The sequence below is a fragment of the Lynx canadensis genome, chromosome A1, assembly GCF_007474595.2.
Source record: "Lynx canadensis isolate LIC74 chromosome A1, mLynCan4.pri.v2, whole genome shotgun sequence".
NCBI classification, from domain to species: Eukaryota; Metazoa; Chordata; class Mammalia; order Carnivora; family Felidae; genus Lynx; species Lynx canadensis.
The window spans coordinates 105,625,115-105,645,381 of NC_044303.2; the positions used below are offsets into that span (position 1 = coordinate 105,625,115).

Here is a 20,267-nt window from a genome sequence, read left to right on the forward strand (position 1 = left end):
GTGGTGGCAACTGCCGCGGGAGCATCAGCAATCGGCGTGCGCCGAAGCAGGACTCGGCCGCCCCTTCACCCGCCGGGCCGGACGCCGTCCGCAGGCTGCTCCGCCGAGGCCTGGGCTGCCGGCCCATTGACGTGCAGCCCCAGGGGCGGGGAGAGAGGGAGGCGGCCGGGGGCCCTCTCCTCTTCGCCGCAGAGGGGGCGGGGGAAGGAGGTGGAGGGGTGGGAGGAGGGCGACGGAAGAGGAGGTAGCGGCGCGGAGATCCCGGTGACGGCGGTAAGGCGGTGCGCCGCCGCGCCTGCTCCCTGAGCGCGCTGCCGGTACTGCTCGCGCTGCCCGAGGCCCGGCGCGGACTGGACGGAGGCGATCCTCGCGCAGGCAGCTCTCGCGTGGGGTCTCGCCGAAACCCGGGAGGGCCGGGACGCCGAGGGAGCGTCCGCCGCGCGACGCTGCGGGACCGCGGGTGGGCGGGCTGAGGGGCGGAGGACCAGCCGACCCCGCCTCCCGCGTGCTGCAGCCGGAGCCGCCACCGCTGCGGCCCCGCCGAGGCTTTAAACAGCGGGGCCCGCCCCGCGCCCACTGCACTCGCGCGCCGACTCGGCTGCCGGCGGCGTTTGTGCCGGTCCGGGCTAGCGGCGGCGACTGGCGGGTGGAGGGGCGAGCAATTCCGTCACCTGGCGTCGTGGCCGCAGGCACCGCCGGCGGGGGGCGCGGAGGGCTTGCAGCCCGCGACGTCCGCCAGGCTCTCCCAGTCTGCCGGGGGTCGGGCGGCGATGGAACCGGGGCCCACGGCGCCCTCCTCCGGCGCCCCGAGGCTTCCCGGGGTCGGTGAGACGCCGCCAGCTGCCGCGCTGGCCGCCGCCGCGGTGGACCTGCCTGGCACGGCCGTGCCCTCAGCGTCCGAGGATGCTGCGGCCGCGAGCCGCAGCGGCGGCGGGGTCCGCGGGGAGGGCGCCGCGGCGGCTGGGGACGGACTGGGTAGACCTCTGGGGCCCACCCCGAGTCAGAGCCGCTTCCAGGTGGACCTGGTTTCCGAGAACGCCGGGCGGGCTGCGGCGGCCGCGGCGGCTGGTGCCGGGGCTGGGGGCAAGGAGACCCCAGCGGACGGGAAAGCTAGCGGCGAAAGCGCACCAGGCAAAGGCAGCGAGGAAGCCAAGGGCCGCTTCCGCGTAAACTTCGTGGACCCGGCTGCCTCCTCATCCGCCGACGAGAGCCTGTCGGATGCGGCGGGGGTCGGAGGCGAAGGGCCCAATGTGAGCTTCCAGAACGGCGGGGACACGGTGCTGAGCGAGGGCAGTAGCTTGCACTCGGGCGGCGGCGGCGGCAGTGGGCACCACCAGCACTACTACTATGACACCCACACCAACACTTACTACCTGCGCACCTTCGGCCACAACACCATGGACGCCGTGCCCAGGATCGATCACTACCGGCACACCGCGGCGCAGCTGGGCGAGAAGCTACTCCGGCCCAGCTTGGCTGAGCTCCATGATGAGCTTGAAAAGGTGAGCTCTCCCGACCCCTCTCCCTGCATCCCTCTCACCAGTCCTCCCTCTTTCCCCAACCACTGGTCCTTCTTGACCGGGGGGATGTGGCCGCCGGCTGGCCACGGGTGAGGTGGCGGGAATGGACGTGCACGACTCCGTTGGCTTCTCAGCAGTCAGCTGTCAAGGGTGGAATTGCAGAGGAATGTAACTTAATCTCATAAAAGTTTGCAGCGGGTTAAGCTAGTTAGGTAATGGAAGAGAGGCTGCGTGTAACAACCTTCACCATTCACTTGTGTGTCTCCTGTATACTTTTTCTCACCCACGCTGTAACAGTCACCATCCCTCTGAATGACAGTTGTGCTTCTGGGCTCCTTAAAGGGAATGTGCGAGGAGGTTTAGGTGAGGATGTCTCTGGAGAGAGAGGGGAGAGCACCTACTACCATCTGCGCCCTTTTTAAAGGTTGTAGTGTATGGCTTATGTACACCCACTAGGGGTCTCGAGAGTGGGAACGCTAGTGTTTGAAGGGAGAATCTTAACCGGATGTGTTTATTATAGTCTATGAATTATTAAAGCTGAAACCTGCTATCTTGACTATGCAAAGGATTATACAGATATTGAGATATGCTGTTCCTAATAATGGCATAAATCTTTTTTATTACATAAATTTTTGGAGAGGACTATATAAAGATTACCGGGAGTCGGGGGAACGCAAAGTCCAAAATAGGGGGACGGCAGAGAAAGAAACTGAGAACGAGAAACAAGAGAATTGGTTTTTTTCTATGAAGGATGTCCATAACTTCTGGGGTCCTGCGTAACTGGTTACACTTAGTGAACAGAAAACCATCCCTATAAGGTCTATTGATGTCTGCAATTCTGTTTTTTATGGCCACATATGATTTTTATTTCTTCAGGCCCCAATATTATTATTTTGAGATAACCTCAACACTTTGAGATTTGATTAATATTTAACTTTTATGAGTTCGGATTACTTGATTTCCACTTTAACAAGTATATAATGATTACATCGAGGAGATAGTGTGAATGCAAATGTGGAAAAGTTTAAACACAGAAAGTATGTAATTTTTTTTGGATGTGATTATTTGATCTCATACAGTCATTTCATACAAGACTATCCTTGTCTTAGTGTTTGATAATGTAACATTCATACAGTTTGAAATAATTACAGAGGTCCCAATCCTTAGAGCTTAGTGACTCTTTAAACGCCTGACATCATTTAGCTTTCGATAATACTACTCCTGTTATTCCATTCTAGTATTTTGTCATATCAGAAGAAAAATGATTTTTAAAACACTTATACTTCTATACTCTTTCAAATTTATTACTTTTACCCTTTCAAAACTATACATCTTTGTAAAGTAGATGTGTAGGTGGTAATTTCTCTTTTATTACAGCATTTTTATTATTTAAAAAATCATAAAGCTGTATTTCAGATAACACCAAAGCTGAGTAGTTTAGTAGTAAAGCAGTCTAAATTTACCCATAAGTGTTAAAAAGGGGTTTTAAATGGAAGTATGTTATAGACCTTGGACTTGTAAGCATCCTATAAAATTGTCTGAGTAGCAAAGCACTTCGAGTTCTCCAAAACTTGAGGGTTTGTGTTTGGGGGCTTTTGATCAGTTTACAGTGTCTTAAAAAGAACACCTGTATTGTTAGCTGTGTGGTTGAAGAAACCACTCAACCTTTTCAGCCTCCTCTCCTGCTTATTTTGAAGACTTCATTTTGAAGATTAGAAAGAAATGAACATCAAGGCCCATGTTCAGTGCCTGGAAAATAGTGGCTAGTATAGTTATTATTTGATACATGTTGGTCCTTCAGAAAGTACATAAACTCTAGGATTCTCTTAATTTCTACTTTATTAGATGAATATAGTATATAAAATGTTATGTTCATAGTTCATTTATGCAACAGGTGGTATAATGAGTTGTTTATAGTTCTTGTTTGTTTTTGTTTTTACCTTCTGCCCCTTGGTTCCTTTATGGTCGGTGAAAAAGGTATGTTAGGTTAACTAAGCATAGAATCTCCTATGGAAGATAATTTTGTTTAGAATTTAGCAAATGGACTGAAGAAACATGTCACGTTAAGGAATACAGATGTGGATATAGAGATATACCACTGTTGAAGGAGGGCAGGAAAGGGGTTATAACATAGTTTGATTAGATCCCAAAAGGTTGTTCATCACCCAGTCTAGATTTACTTTTACCTGCATAAAATCTCTTCTAAACTTCTAGCCCTCAATGAATCATAATATTTAGAATTCTGTAACATTGAATTCTAGCACTTGATCAGTGTCCTGTAGGCTGCTTTGGTCACTGAGTGCTTAAGAACCTACCTTAACTTGATCTAACTCTGTGCCATGTTCTATAGCAGGACAAAAGAAGTAAAAGACAAGAACTCTAGATCCTTATTAGGAGAAAGAACTATATTCTCAGTCTTCCACTTGAATTCCTTTCTTTGCCCACCACTGTGACTTAAACGTTTTTTCCCTAAAAATCCAAATGAAGTGAAATAAATATTCATGCTGCATCTTGCTGTCTTATGCAGCCATTGTAGAGCCAGGACTCATGAGTTTTTCCATTTATCAAATATTTATTGGAGACAGGAGTTTGTTAGGTATTGGCCACCTGGCTATTGGTACTGTAGGTTGATGCAGTGGTCAGCAAAACAAATATTGTGCCTAGATATACCATAACTAAATAGTTGCACAAATAACATAGTTTTACCAACTTTATTTGCAGTGCTATGTAAGAAAGATGTAGGGTCTAGTAAGGATATAATGGGACCTGATCATATTGGAGTTGGGAAGGCTTGTTTTCAAGAAATGTGACATCAAGCTAAAACCTAGAGGGTAAGTTAATGATAGGGCAGAACAGCATTCCAGGCCTAGGGAACAGTATATGTGAATATAGTGAGGGGAAGAGAGTGGTGTGCCCAAAGAACTATCAAGAGGCCAGTAGAAGATTTTATTATAGATACAGTGGCAGGTTCTTGAAGGATTTTTCGTGAGGTAGCAACATGATCTGTTTGGTTTGAACATCTCTGGCTGCTGGATAAAGAATGGATTGGCAGGGGCAACAGTGGAAGCAGGGAGACCCAAGCTATTACTGAGTTACAGATAATAACAGTTGGTGGCAGAATGAGTTGCATGCAGGTGGATTGGATATGGGAGTGAAAGAGAAGCGGATTCCCCGATTTTGGACTTGAGCAACTGTGTAGATGGTGCCACCATTGCCTGAGGTGGCCAACCCAGGGGAAGGACTATATATGAGAGGGGAAAGAGAGAATTGTGTTTTGAGTAGTATCTTGAGCTGGTAAGATAATTAGCCCAAGGGTCATATTGAGGGAGGGGGGCTGAATACGTGTTATATCTACATAAACTTTATGTATATGTATGTATATACACATATGTACATACACACGCAGGTATGTGTACATGTATGTGTATGTATATACATGTGTATATACGTGTGCATATACAACAAAAATATATATGTGTGTCTATATACAGAGAGAGAGAACGCGCATGCACGCACTGAAGTCATGGACTTGAAATGACTTCAGTACAGTGGGAGGATAACAGAAAAGAATTCGAGTCGGGGAGGGGCGCCTGGGTGGCTCAGTCCGTTAAGTGTCCAACTTTGGCTTAAGTCGTGATCTCACGGTTTGTGGATTCAAGCCCCACATCCGGCTCTGCTGTCAGCATGGAGCCTGCTTGGGGTACTCTGTCTCCCTCTTCTGCCCCTCTCCCGTGCAGTTGCATGTGCGCAGTTTCTCTCTTTCTCTCTCAAAAATAAATAAACATTAAAAAAAAAGAAAAAGGAAATAAGGTCTGGAGTTGGGAATAGGGAATGTGTAAGTCTGTTAGAAGTTGAGGAGACGAGAGCAAGGGGAACTGAGAAGGAGCTGCTAGGCTGGTGAGAAATAGCCAGGATAGCAATGTCAGGGAAGCTGAGAGAAGAGTTTTAAAGATGCCAGAAACTCTTCAGTGCTGATGCCAGGAATTGATTTTTTTTTTTAATGTTTTTCAAAAAATGAATCCAAAGTAGTGATTCTTGCCCCTATAAGAAGAAATTTAAAAGTGAAAGGCAAACAAATAAGCATTTGATGGGCAACTTCACTTACAGATGGACAACATGATGATCAAATGTAGAAAAGTTGGGTGGTAGACAATCCATAATAGCTTCTACTGGATTTAAAGCATTATTAAAAGAGTTCTAAAGGTAGAATTACCTTTGCACAGTAGTCCTTAGTCAAAGCTTGAGAGCCTTTGGTGGTTGGATGTCAAGACTTTGCATATGGCCTCTCTGTTACAGCCTTTTTCCCTAATAAGAAGAGGAGGAACTACATTTAGTGTCTTTTATGTCTCCCTGAGCTTACTCATTTTTCATACGTTGCGTCAGAAGCAGTTCTTACACATGTTATTCGTGATAAAATGGGTTCACAGAAGCTGAAGAAATTACTTACTGCTACTCATAGAAAGTGATACAACTGGAAATCACTCCCAGGGATTTCTCACTCTAAGGCTTAGAAATAGTAAGTAGCTCTTATCTCTTACTATGATCTCTTCTGCCTTCCTGTTCCCCAGACGTGCTGTGAGATGACAGGGATGTTGAGGGGGACATGTTGGAGATTACCAACATCATCCCTCTGCCCTGATTTCCTTAAAGTGGAATGATTATATAACTGAGAGATATGAGGAGGAATGCTTGTGAAAATGTGATTATTGATGAACATGACTGTCGCTTTCATAGGATATGGGCCTGTGTCTCATTTATCTCCGTACAGAGAATAGGTACTTAATAAACATTTGTTCATTGAATGTATCAGGGTAGGTAGTTCTTCCTTCTTAACAAGGAATTTACGTAGAACATCATACAGTGTGTTATCTCCACGTACTCGTGTAGCTGCTTCTCTGAGTGAGTTGCATTGATTCTTGGACAAGAAATTCCACACACTACTAACTACTTCAGTACATAGCTTGCGTCCTTGAAGGTTCCTGAAGGAACAAGAATGGGTCACATCCTGGGAAGGGAGGGCGGGTAGGAGAGTGCCAGGACTGAATAAAGGTGGGAACCTGATAAGAAATATTTGCACATGGCAAAGTCAAACTTGAGAGATTTTACACTTTTGCCAGGGGCTCTACCCTGCTTAACCCAAGCCACCTGAAGTGAAAGCTGGTTTTTCCATAATACTGTACACAGTCCCCCAGGTTGTCTACCCTGCCTGGGTGGAAGGAAAGATAAACTTTGGGATTTAAAGTGTGGCAGAACTGTACATTGCTATCATAATTGATGTCTTCCCAATCCCATGAGACTGGAGGGGACTTGAGGAGGACATGGGTTGTTTTTTTGTTTTTTTTGTTTTTAACGTATATTTTATTTTTTGAGAGAGAAAGGACAAACAGGGGAGGGGCAGAGACAGGGGGAGACACAGAATCCAAAGAAGGCTCCAGGCTCTGAGATTCAGCACAGAGCCTGATGCAGGGGTCGAACACACAATCATGAGATCATGACCTCAGCCGAAGTCAGATGCTTAACTGACTAAGCTACCCAGGCAGCCCTCTTGGTTCTTTGGTGTTGAGTGTGTTTGTTTCAAATAATTTTTTTAATGTATTTATTTAATTTGAGAGATAGAGAGCACAAGTAGGGGAGGTGGAGAGGCAGAGAGAGAGAGAGCGAGCGAGAATCCCAAACATGAGGATCGTAAGAATTTGCCAGGGCAGAATCCAACACAGGGCTTGAACTCAGGAAATCAAGGGTTGGACACTTAATCAACTGAACCACCCAGGTGCCCTTTAAATAAATTTTAACTCCGTGTTTCATATATGTGTTTGGAATGTTTCCAGTAGTAATCCTATTGATACCTTGCTGAAGTGAAATGAATATGGATTTAGTTGTTCAACAAATCCTTACTGAGCACCAGCAGCAACAGCACTGTTTTAAGTGCTGGAGATACAGCCATAAACAGAGACAAGTCATGGAGCTTTCATTCTGGTGTTAGGAGAAAATAAGCAAATGGGTCAGATGTAATTACTGTGCAGAAAAATTAAAGGTGGTGATGGCTGGGGTAATGCTGTATAAGGGTGGTCAGAGAGGGCTTCTCTGAGGCACGAACAGACTCTAGATGAGGGATCACCCCTTGCAGGTACTTGGGGTAGAAGAGCAATCTAGGCAGATGAGTGAACAGCACCATGACCCTGAGGTGGAAGTGTGTCGGGGGTGATTGAGATACGAGAAGGCAGCAGTACTGGAGGAAAAAGAGGGAGAGAGAGGAGAGGAGGTCAGAGCAGTTGGGAGGAGCAAACCTAAAGTAATGGTGTTTGAGGTGATGACAGGTGTTAAGGTGCTAGGTATATTTAAAAGATAGAATTGTTGGGATTTGCTGATGGTTTGGATGACGGGTATGTGGAAAGATTAATGCTAGGGTTTGTTCCCTGTTTGGAATGGAGTTGATACTTGAGATGAGGAAGATTGTGGAAAGAGCAGGTTTGGGAGGTGGATTCAAGAGTTGGTTTCATTGTGCAAATTAGTTCTACCATGGGGCAGGCACTAACAAAATGACAGCCTCTACTTTGTGAAATAATAGTACTTAAAAATGGGTTTTAATTTGTAGCTTAAAAATGTGCTTTTATACTTCAAATTTTAGGTCAAGCCATGAATCAGTAGTTGTTCAGAAAGAGTATACAGCAGAGTACAAAGAGTGGGCAACAAAGGAGTGAGGGATGGACAACAATGAAAACAACTTAAAATAATTGAAGTTAAAAACATATCAGTGTTTTCTTATTTAAAATATGAAAGCTGTCATCTGCCACTGACTCCTTTATCCTGTGATTTTTTTACTAGAATCTGTATCAGTGCTGTCTAAAAGCTGTTACGAAAAACTGGTACTGATAGAGAACTTGGGGATTTCTAATTAGAAGGTGGGAAAAATCTAAAAAGCAAAAACAGCTTAGTGGAATGTTGTCTCTGCAGAAGCTAATTATGACAGGTGATTTGTAGTGCCCTTGGGCTCTGAAATTTCCTTGCTTTAAATTTACACTATGCTGTTTTTCAAACATTGACTAATGAGACATTCATCTAGGTTGAGAATCATAGAAACATCTGAGATGGTTCTTTGTTTTGGTGTCACTTATTCCTTCAACAGTGTGGTTTCTAACAGAGTTAACTATATAAGTCATTTTGGGGTTTTGTGGAGGGTAGGTGACTTTGTAGGGTAGGCTTGATTTTTCCAGTGGAGATTTAAACGACCTGTGAGGACCCTGACCACCTGCTGTGCTATGGCTTCTGTGCTATCATTTTATTTAAATAGTTCTTGTTAAAGTGACCGGTGACCTCCATCCTATTACCATGTCCAGAAAACCTCCTCCCCTCACCCCACCTCCTCAGCATTCAGCCTTCCAGCAGAATTTGATTTTCTCTTGAGCTCTTCTTTGCCCTTCTTTGGACTTTGTAACACCACTTTGCCTTTTAACTTTTCTCCCTTTCTGGCTCTTTGAGCACAGGGTCTTAGGCAGTCTCCATCATGTCCAAATTGGCCTTCCTCAAGGCTTGATTCTGCCTTTTCTTCTTCCTCTGTTTTCCTTTTTCTTTCCCTATGCTGTATCATCTGTAGGCTAATGAATCCCCAAATTTTGTGTCCTACCCACATCTCTTTAGTGCGTTCAGGACATCCAGTGACTATGGGATATTTTTGCTTCTTATCTGAAGGACACCCTGTACTCACACACTTAGGATTTTCTCCCTCCCATTCCAAAAGCAAAACGAACCAGGCATCTTCCAGTATGCCCTATGTCTCCATGGATGGTACCACTATTCATTGTGTTACACAGGTGAGAAGTGTATGAGTGAGTCATCCTTGATACTTTTTTTCATCCTCCCTCATTGAGTTTATCACCAAGTGCTTTCTATCCCCTTTATTTCCTAAATATTCTTTTCATCTTCACTGTTCCCATCCTAAACCAAACTGTAGCATGTCCCTCTGTAACCTAATAACTGGATTTCCCCTATTCACTGTGCACTCCCAACACTGTTGTACCTAGAGTAGTTTTAAAACAAAAAGGATATGGTATCCCTTGGCTTAAAACTAGCACCTCATTGTCCGTGTCTGGCTTACCTGTTCCTCACTGTTTCAGTTACTCGGTGGCACAGTATTTCCTTTGGCCATAGGGCCTTTGTACATAATATTGTCCAAGATCTCTTCCTCCCTTCTCCTCCATACATGCATTGTTAACTTTTCAGTTTTAAGATTTCACTTCCATCCTGTTTCCTCAGAGAGGAAGCTTTTATCCTCTAGCTGGGACAAAACGCTTCTTCCCTGAGAGCCTTTATATCATGTAATAATAGTATATTTATTAATGTGGTTATTTGAATTGGCATGAGTTGACTTCAGGCTCCCTGAGAAGCAAACTATGTCTGTGGCTACTTATCATTATGTGTTTCTAGTACCTTTTATATAGTTTTGACTGTAGCATGCCCTGAACCAATACATTTTGAAATAGAGAACTCATTCTTTGTCAATTAATGGAATACAAAAGAATCTTATACTCTTTGACACACCTTATATTTGTTATTTAGAATCTCTAAAGGACATTTGACAGACAAATTACCCCAATATGCATATTGGGAGTTTAAGAAGCCAAAGAGCCCAGTAAGTAACCTGTCCAAAATCCTAGGACTTGTAACTACCTGAGCCAGGGTTGGAACTTGGAGCAAATATTCTGACTTTAAGTTGGTGTTAATTCCAGGATCCTGTAGTTTAATACTGTATAAGTTTTTGTTATTTCGGTGATTGTTTTCATTTTTAAATACCCATGACAGTTGTTTTTAAGTTCATTGAAAATAATGTAGGAGAGATTTGGAATCCTCAGTATTATTGTATGAATGTATATCTTTTTCTAATGGAAAGTCTTTTAAAAAAAATTATAAGAGGGGTGCCTGGAAGGCTCATTCGGTAGGTCATGATCTCGCATTTTGTGAGTTGAGCCCAGCATCGGGCTCTGTGCTGACAGCTCAGAGCTTCATGCCTGCTTCAGATACTTGTGTCCACCTTTCTCTCTGCCCCTCCCCCACTCACATTCTGTCTCTGTCTCAAAAATAAATAAACATTAAAAAATAAAAATTTTAAAAATTAAATATAAGAAAGGTTTTTTTTTTTTTCGGGGCGCCTGGGTGGCACAGTCGGTTAAGCGTCCGACTTCAGCCAGGTCACAATCTCGCGGTCCGTGAGTTCAAGCCCCGTGTCAGGCTCTGGGCTGATGGCTCGGAGCCTGGAGCCTGTTTCCCATTCTGTGTCTCCCTCTCTCTCTGCCCCTCCCCCGTTCATGCTCTGTCTCTCTCTGTCCCAAAAAAAATAAATAAACGTTGAAAAAAAAAATTAAAAAAAAAAAGAAAGGTTTTTTTTTGTTTTTTTTGTTTTTTTTAAGATCTAATTGTCAGTAATCTGCATACCCAAATGGAGCTCAAACTTCTAACCCCAAGATCAAGAGTCCTATGCTCTGCTGACTGAACCAGCCAGTCGCCCCTGAGGAAGTTTGTTATAAATGGAATCTTAACTGAGGTTTTGTTTCCTCTGCCTTTCCCTATCCGTACATACCTCCCAAAAGACCTAAATTTTTTAATGTTGTAGGGCTATGCTTTCTGCTAGTGTAACCAGTAGTCCTATGTGGCTGTGAAACTAAGTCTAAACTTAAGTTTAAAATTCAGTTTTTCAGTTACTAGAGCTACCTTTTATGTGCTTGAATACCCACATGTGGCTAATGGCTACCCAAGTGGGCAGCTGGAGAGCTGGAAAATTTGCATCATTACAGAGAGATCCATTAGAACATGCTATCAAGGGAAGTAATACTTAATAGGACTTTTTTCCTTCCTTCGTTTCTCCTTTCTTTTCTTCCATATTAAATAGCCTAGTTTAAAATAACTAAAGTCAGGGGTGCCTGGGTGGCTCAGTCGGTTGAGTGTCCAACTTCAGCTTAGGTCATGATCTCCACAGCTCATGAGTTTGAGCCCCACATCAGGCTCTGTGCTGACAGCTCAGAGCATGGAGCCTGCTTCGGATTCTATGTCTGCCTCTGTCTCTGCTCCTAACCCACTTGCATTCTCTCTCAAAAATAAACATTAAAAAAAAATTTTAATTATTAAAGTCAAATTTTCTTGTAATTTTGCATGGGATCCTTCCTCATATAAAGGTGTTTAGACATATTAGGCCCTCCATGAAGTGTTTGTTGAACAGTGGAAACTTCCCATTTCCATCTGAGACTGAAAATCTGGGTCTTTAATTGGAAAGGTTATAAGGAATTTCTTAATATTGTATAAAGTGTTAAGGCTTCCAAAGCACTCTTAACTTACATATCTGTATTTGGTCTTCAAATCTATCGGAGGAGGTAAGTTTTAAGAAGATCTTGAAGTAGCAGTCTCATTTTGCAAGGTCTGGTTTGTCTAAAGTCAACACAACTGATACTTGGTTAGGCTGAATCTTGTTGAAACTGGGTCTTTGCCTTCCTCTCCTTTTCTTCTGAACCAGTGATTTCTAAATAAGAATCCCCTGGAGAAAAACTACAGACTCCTTTCTTCCAAAATTTTTAAAAAGCTTTCCTGGTGTTTCCCAGAGAGCCAGGTTTAAGAACCAGTGTCCCAGAGCATGTTGAGAGTCTTACACTTTGGTTATGCCTATGACAGTAGTACATTGTTATTTTTTTGATGTGCTGATGATACTCAACTTTGAAATACCCTTATATACGATAAGGGTACTACTCTCAAGATCTCCCTTTAACCCTTCAATAACATGTACTGAATTGTATTAAGTTACCAGTTATTGGATATCTGTCGTGTTTCAGGAGCTTTCTGTAGTCTGAGCACAATTAACTTCCAAACCAGGTAATTTATCAATAGACAAACTCAGAGGCTAAGAGAACTTGCTGAAGTCTCTTAGCCAGTAAGTGATAGATGGCTGTTTATATATACCTGGAAACATTAACAAAAGCTTACCTGTGAGGTATTAGGGCCGACATGTATATTGGTTTTTAAGTGGCCTCTTAAAATCCTGTAGGGAGGGGCGCCTGGGTGGCTCAGTAGGTAAAGCTTCTTCTGACTTCGGCTCAGTCATGATCTCACAGTTCATTGGTTAGAGCCTGGTGGCAGGCTTTGTGCTGAAAGCTCAGAGCCTGGAGCCTGCCTAGGATCTCCGTCTCTCTGCCCCTCCCCCGCTTGTTCTCTCTCTCTCTCTGTCTCTCTCTCTCTCTCTCTGTCTCTCTCTCTCTCTCTGTGTGTGTCTGCCTTTCTGTCTGTCTGTCTCTGTGTCTCTCAAAAGTAAATAAAATAAAATCCTGGGGCACTTGGGTGGCTCAATAGGTTAACCGTCCGACTTTGGCTCAGGTCATGATCTCCTGGTTCACGAGTTTGAGCCCTGCATCAAGCTCTGTGCTGACAGCTCACAGCGTGGAGCCTTTTTCAGATTCTCTGTCTCCCTCTCTCTCTACCCCTCCCCTGCTTCTACTCTGTCTCTCTCTCAAAAATCAATAAAATATTAAAAAATAATAAAATCCTGTAGGGAAATCAGAGGTATTATAAGTACTAAGTGATAAGTGAATCCTAAGAGTTCATGTGGAGTAGTGGGGCCTACATAGTACTTTCTCTTTTATAGGACCTAATGGTTTTAGACATAAACACTCAGTCTTTCTATTTTAGAAATTAAGTTTTATGATAAATTACTTCCAGCATTGGTTTATCTGTAAATTTCTAGAAATAATAATATGCAATTCTGTAAATTTATAGGCTTGGAAAAATTACTTGACTGTGAGTTAATCCCAATTATTTGGAACATTTGCTGACCAAAAAAAAAAAAAAAAAGAGAGAGAGAGAGAGAAAAGCTGATCTCTTAATTAAACAGAACAACAACAATAAAGGAAAGGTTTTCACATAAAAGGGATTCGATTGACTACACCTATACTTGGAAACAGTATAGTTATACTTTATTCACAGTGATCACAAATATGGTGCTCTGGTTTCCAGAACCAAAGTAAGTTGGAAGGGAAAATGAATACTGGCAGAGGTGGATCCAGAGATAGGTAGCATGTCATAGAGGCAGAAGGCAAGTAAATCATAAAAAGCAGAAACGACGTTTTCAGTAAATAGCAGTCTAGAATAGCCCTTTAGAATCGATGCAAAGAACAGCACCTGAATGTTGGTTATTGTAGCATCTCCATTGCACAGTGCTGGCACAAAACTATTTTTGTTTTGTTTTGTTTATTTTTACAATAGTATTTTAAATCTTAAAAGACACTCCAGAAATGTACATTTTTGGGAAATTTCAGTCTCAAGCCATCCTAGAGTATCAAATTTTAAGAAGCTGAAAATTAATCCTTTTTTATAAAACTAACAATGTAAAAATTTACTCCAGGATTTCACTTTTTACTTAATTTAAAATGTTTTGTTATTATTTCATTATGCAAAGAAAAAATAGAAGATTAGGAAAATAAGGAAAGCTTAACATTCTTATGTTTTTGTGTGCATTTTAAAAACTATACTTTTTTTTTAAATTTTTTTTTCAACGTTTATTTATTTTTGGGACAGAGAGAGACAGAGCATGAACGGGGGAGGGGCAGAGAGAGAGGGAGACACAGAATGGGAAACAGGCTCCAGGCTCCGAGCCATCAGCCCAGAGCCTGACACGGGGCTTGAACTCACGGACCGCGAGATTGTGACCTGGCTGAAGTCGGACGCTTAACCGACTGTGCCACCCAGGCGCCCCTAAAAACTATACTTTTATAGTTGACTAAAAACTATACTTTTATAGTTGACTCTTCCCACCTAGCATTAAATAATCATTAGTAAATAAGTAATAGAAGTTTTCTGTTACCCACAGTAATCTTCTGTTTAAGTGCATGTTTGGATAATGTTCTCATACATATACCCTGTGATAAAGACATGCTAATTTGCATTTTCTCTTCACAGACTTAGTCATTTACATCTATCATGATTTGGTTGTAATAAGCTTGGTATTTTGGATACTTGTTTTCTATTTTCTTGTTTCTTATTCTTCTAATCCTCTTTTCGTATTATCTTTTGTACTAATCAGATATCTTTTGGTATTGCATTTTAATTCTTCTTTTGACTTTCCAGTGATATATTTCTTTGCCTTATTATTTTAGTGGTTGCTCTATTTAGAGAGAATATTCAATTTCTTTAGCTAAAATCTGGGAACCTTAACAGAGACTCTTTTCCTTAGTGCTCTGGTTGTTATAAATTAGAAACCCCAATACAGTGTTGTAATTTTTGCTTTCAACAACCATATGGTTTTAAAAAAAAAAAGAAAAAGAAAAGAGGGACACCTGGGTGGTTCAGTCAGTTAAGTGGCTGACTCGATATTAGGTCAGGTCCTGAGATCAAGCTCTGTGTTGGGCTCTGAGCTGAGCCTGGAGCCTGCTTGGGATTCTTTCTTTCCCTCTTTCACTGCTCCTCCCCCTACTCATGCTCTCTCTGTCTGTCTCTCAAAAAAAGAAAGAAAAATTGAAAAAAGAGAGAAGAAAAGAAAGTTGGATGTATGGTATATTACGCTCCTATATTCCCATTCATTTTCATTTCTTCTTGTAGATTTCTGTTGCTATCTGATACTGTTTTCCTCCCTTAACTACTTCTTGTAAAGGAGGTCAACTGATAACAAATTTTTTTGTTTTTTTAATGTAAAAATGTCTTTATTTCACTTCACGTTTGAAAGACAGTTTTGCTGGATGTACACTTCTTTGTTGACAGGGTTTTCTTCTTTCAGCTCTTTGAGTATGTACTTCCAATGTCTTGTGGCAACCATTGTTTCTGATAAGGCCATTGACCATATTATTTTCTCTTTACTTTTGGCTTTCAACATTTGTGTGTAGGTGTGTTTTCTTTCTGTGTGTATCCTTTTTGGTTCTGTTAAGTTTCTTCTCTTTGTAAGTTAATGCTTTTCACTGCTTCTGGCTGCCATTTCCATTCTGCTTTTGAGTCTGTTTTGTGAATTTGTCATTTCAGTTTTTGTGACTTTCAGGTCTAGAATTTCTAATTTTGAAAATACAGCTTCTGTTTCTCTGTTGAGATTCCCTTTCTGTTACTCACTGATAATTCACCTTTAGTTTTTTAACATATTTATTATAGCTGTTTTAAAGTCTTTATCAACTAAATGCAACATCTGAGGCTACTTGAGGTTAATTTTTAGTGATTGTTTTTTTCCTAAGTATGAGTTATAGTTCCTTTTTATTAATTTGGAGGTGAAAATTGTACATGCAGATAATATGTTGTAGCACCTTTGGGTGGTGATGGTTGTTTTATTTTCTTTTAAGGATTGTTGTTTTTTGTTCCAAGAAGTATTTAACTTGCCGGGCTTAGACTACAAACTGGTTTCTGTCATTCCACTGTGCAGTAGGTTTTCAGCTGCCAATTTTTTAGTCTGCCTCTTTGGACTGGGAAGTCTACCCTCTGCAATTTAGTGATTTGCCAAGATTTGGGGCTTACCCTTGGTATCATTCAGGTTTTCTTTTCTGGAGATTGCCACTTAATTTCCAATTTCTCTTTTGGCTTTGGACTATCTTCTCTTCTATTTCTAAGTACTAAGGCTTCTATCCATTCAAGTTACACACAGTTGGGGAATGCTCTCCATTAAAAGACATCAAACTTAGGGATCTCACCCAGTGCCTCTGTATCTATAAAGAATGTTTCCTTTCTGGTTTTTGCTTTTTTTCTATCTGCTTTAGGTTCTTCACCATGCATGTGTAGTTGAGCTGTCAGTCAGGGTTTTAAATCTTGGCCTTCCACTTAACTATTTGTGTGACCTTGAGAAAAAGGACTTGCCACCTTTGATCTGAAAGATGATATTTTTTATAGTGAGAAATACCATATATTGATGTGAAAAATACATGAAACAAGTGTACGCCATACTCTGACTGTAGTTTTTGCTATCACGTGGTTCTCTATATTGCTTTTATAATATTTTACCTACTTAGGATGCCACTGGTCATGTATTTATGTCCCTAACATCTTTTGATTCTTCTTATTTAAAAAATAAAACAGTTTGGGGGAGCCTGAGTGGCTTAGTCCAATAAGTGTCCAAGTCTTGATTTCCCCACTCAGGTCATGATCTCATGGTTTGTGAGATCAAGCCCTACATTGGGCTCTGCACTGACAGCATGGAGCCTGGTTGGGATTCTCTCTGTGCTACTCTCTTTGCCCCTCCCTCACACATGCATGCATGCTCCCTCTTTCTTTCTCTCTCCAAATAAATAAAGTTTAAAAAAAAACAACGTGAGATAAAGATCACACGGTTATTGATACTGGGAGGTATAAGTTTTCTGGTAGTTTGAGTTATGTTCATACTGTTGGAGTTAGCAAGTTGTGTGGGATTTGAAATGATGCATACATTATGCTATTTTTAATGCACAGTGTTGTAACTCATTCTTGAATGGCTAGTAAAGAGCATGATGGGCTAGGTAGAGGACTGAATTCTTTGACTGTAATCAGCAGTTCTGACTTGGTTCATTGTAAAGTCACATGGTCACACCATCCACTTTTATCTGTGGCACTTGAGTTTTGAGCTTTGCATTAATGCCACTGGATATTAATAGACCATTGTTAACCAGAGCAGATTGGATTCCTGTAAAACAATACTTTGTTTTGAGAGAGTAGTCTGTATGGGGAGCATTACACTGAATACACCAATCACCGACAGCACGGATAGGAAATGTTGGTAGCTTTGGGATGATATAATTGGCTAGTACTTGATGAAAAAATTGTTAGAATAAACCCAGCCACTTTGGCATCTAAATGTACATATGTACGCATCCATTTTTAGTTACTAATTTTACTATGTTTCAGGATTTAATTTAATGCTTTAGTTTACACTAGTAAACAGATGCTATTAATTATATGCAAGATTTTTATCTTTAAAGTGTCTTTAGTAATACCTTATTCAGAAGTTTAAGGATTTAAATTGCATTTTTTTGGTGAACTTTAACCTTTCTTTAAATGTAATTTGGGGTTTATTTAAATCCATAATAATATGCTTATAAACGAAGAATAATCCTTATTTATTAATAGTCCTGAAAAAGATATTCACTCTTTTGCCTGTCATTAGCTTTGATTTAATTTGCTTAAATAAAGCTGGGCCCAGAAGTTTGCTTCTCTTCTCAGACCATGCTATCTAATATTAACCCTAACTGATGTAAAGTGATTATCCTTTCTCACTAAAGGAAATAGTGAAGAGAGGAAGCTGTCTAGTTTACTAAGCACATTTTAAGTGCCAGGTGAGTCACAAAAACATTTCCAGCAGTGTGATCCGTAATGATCAAAGCCATGTTATTTGTACTGTATTCTACTAAGTTGCTGGTAGGGTAGGTGATAAGTCTTTTACCAGAATGGTGATCCTATTTGTATGTAAAGGTCATTATTTTTAATTTTATCCTTCCAGAGGTAATATAATTCCTACTAATATCAATTTATAAGAAGCTGTATGGTAGAGTCTAGATAAATACTGTTTTGTAGTATTTACTTTCATGTATTTGTTTAACATCTGATTATAAACACACAGCATGGAAAGTTGCAGTAATAGATTGCTAATTAGTTGTTTGTAATAATAGCTCAAATCTATTCAGTAATTACTTGTTAGTGCCAGGCAAGAATATAGGAAAATATATATATATATATTTATATATTTATGTATAATTTAAATATTTATATATATATAATTTATATAAAATTTATATATAATTTATATACATATATAGGAATATAGCAAAGAAAAAGACATAAAGCATAAATGATGATCTGTACAGTCATCATCCAGATCAAGAAACAGAACATTGCTGGTGCCCCAAACACCCTCTGTGCACTTCTTTCAAATCCTCCCTCCCCCACCTACTGTCCTGACTTAATGGTGATTATTTGCTTGGGAGTTGGTCTTGATTTTATCCAATGCTTTTTGTTAGCTTTATGTGTTCCTGAAAAGTATTAGTCTAGTTTGCCTGCTTTAAAACTTCATATAAATAGAATCATACAGTATATTTTTATCTGTCATCTTTTGCTCGCTGTTATGGTTGTGTATTTATAATTCATTCAGTTTTATTTCTATTTATCTTCCACTGCGTAAAATGTTACAGTTTATTTATTCTACAGTTATGTGTTTGGATTGTTTTTGGCAGTTATTAACCAGTGTTGATAGGAACATTTTTATACACATGTCCTGCTTCATATTATATTTTGTATCTGTAGGGCTATCCCTTAAAGTAGAATTGCTGGGTTGAACGGTATGCATGTTTTCAGTTTGAGAAGATAATGCCCAAATTTATTTTCCAAAGCCGTTTATTAATTTATATTACCGCCAGCAGTGTATGAGAGTTTTTGTGTTCTGTGAATCATCATGTTTTTTCACTTGATCTTCTCAAACAGTATGGAGTAGCTAATATTACCTCCAGTTGACAGATGTGGACCCTGAGGGCCGGAGGGGTTAAATAGCTTCCCAGAATTTACATAGCTACTGAATAGCAGAGCCAGAATTTGAACCTGGATCTGACTCAGGAATAGACACTTCAGATTTCACTTGTACCATTACATGACATTGTTTGGAAAATAGACCTGACCTGTAAAGGGTCAATATTCATTTACTAGGTCTTTGACAAAAATCACAGGAAAGGTCCGCGCCTTTGTGGATGCTCCATTTTAATGCATAATGGAGGAGTGGAGGTGGATGCATAGATTACAAATACTGAGTGAATAAAAAGATAATCACAGAGTACCATTGTGCTATGACGACAATGAAAGGAGCGCTGATGAGGAGAAACTCTATGTCGGGCAGCCTGGGACGGAGGAGCCACACTTAATCTACGACCTAAAAGATTTGAAGGAGCCAGTCCTCTTCAGAGTGTGTTACAGGCAGAGGGAACGGCAAGCAAAATGTCCCCCTCTGAGAAAGTACTTTGAAACCAGTATTACAACAATAAAGCAATATTACATCAAATTAAATATTTTAGTTAGAACGCTTTCAGTAATTTTCTAACTTAAAGGATAGGAGTTTGAGGGTGTATAAAAGTATGTATGATAACTTCCAAGGAAATTTACAGAAATAGGAAAGTGGTCTGTAATTGGAAATGTTTACTGTTTCTTTAATCTTGTTATAGGTGGTAACAAAACATTGATGATAAGTCTCAAAAATTTTGGGTAGGTAATTTTATTTTTCAAACCTTCCTGGAAAGGCATGGATGTGTAGGTGGATCCAGGAGTCAAGAGGTTACAATGGTAAAGCATATGATGGATGAAAGAAACTTGTATGACCTAGAACATTTGATATAAAGGAGTTACTAGCTGAAGCACCTGATGTGGGTTTTTAAGTGAAAAATAGAAAATCCTAGGTAACGTAAAACTGAACGATAGGCCTTTTCTTTTTTCTTTTTTTTTTTTTTTTTACCTACTTTCTGTGCCATGATAGCTTTCAAATACACTATTAAAGTTAAATACCAGCTACAGCTCTATTGGTACACAATTTTATATTTAAACATTTGACATGTCTTCCCAGATAGATTATGTCCGGACCGTAGCTATTCTTTCTCTCCCATAGGGGGTCCAGGGCAGCTGTCTTTAAGAATCCTCTAGAGCAAAGAGTTTTGTAGACACTGTAGACCCTGGGGGCATTTCTACAAAGCACAAACAGGTTTAAAAATAATCGCCTTGGGGCGCCTGGGTGGCGCAGTCGGTTAAGCGTCCGACTTCAGCCAGGCCACGATCTCGCGGTCCGTGAGTTCGAGCCCCGCG

The 20,267-nt window shown here is 41.0% G+C and overlaps 1 protein-coding gene across 1 annotated transcript in view; it reads left to right on the forward strand.

The window, feature by feature from the left end:
• Positions 1–675: 675 nt before the first annotated feature.
• SLC12A2 (solute carrier family 12 member 2) overlaps positions 676–20,267 on the forward strand; it is a 108,509-nt gene continuing 88,917 nt past the window's right edge. Inside the window, exon 1 of the mRNA XM_030317320.1 lies at positions 676–1,502. Within this exon, the coding sequence (XP_030173180.1) occupies positions 771–1,502 (732 nt within the window). The 5' untranslated portion in view covers positions 676–770. The remainder of the gene's footprint in view (positions 1,503–20,267) is intronic.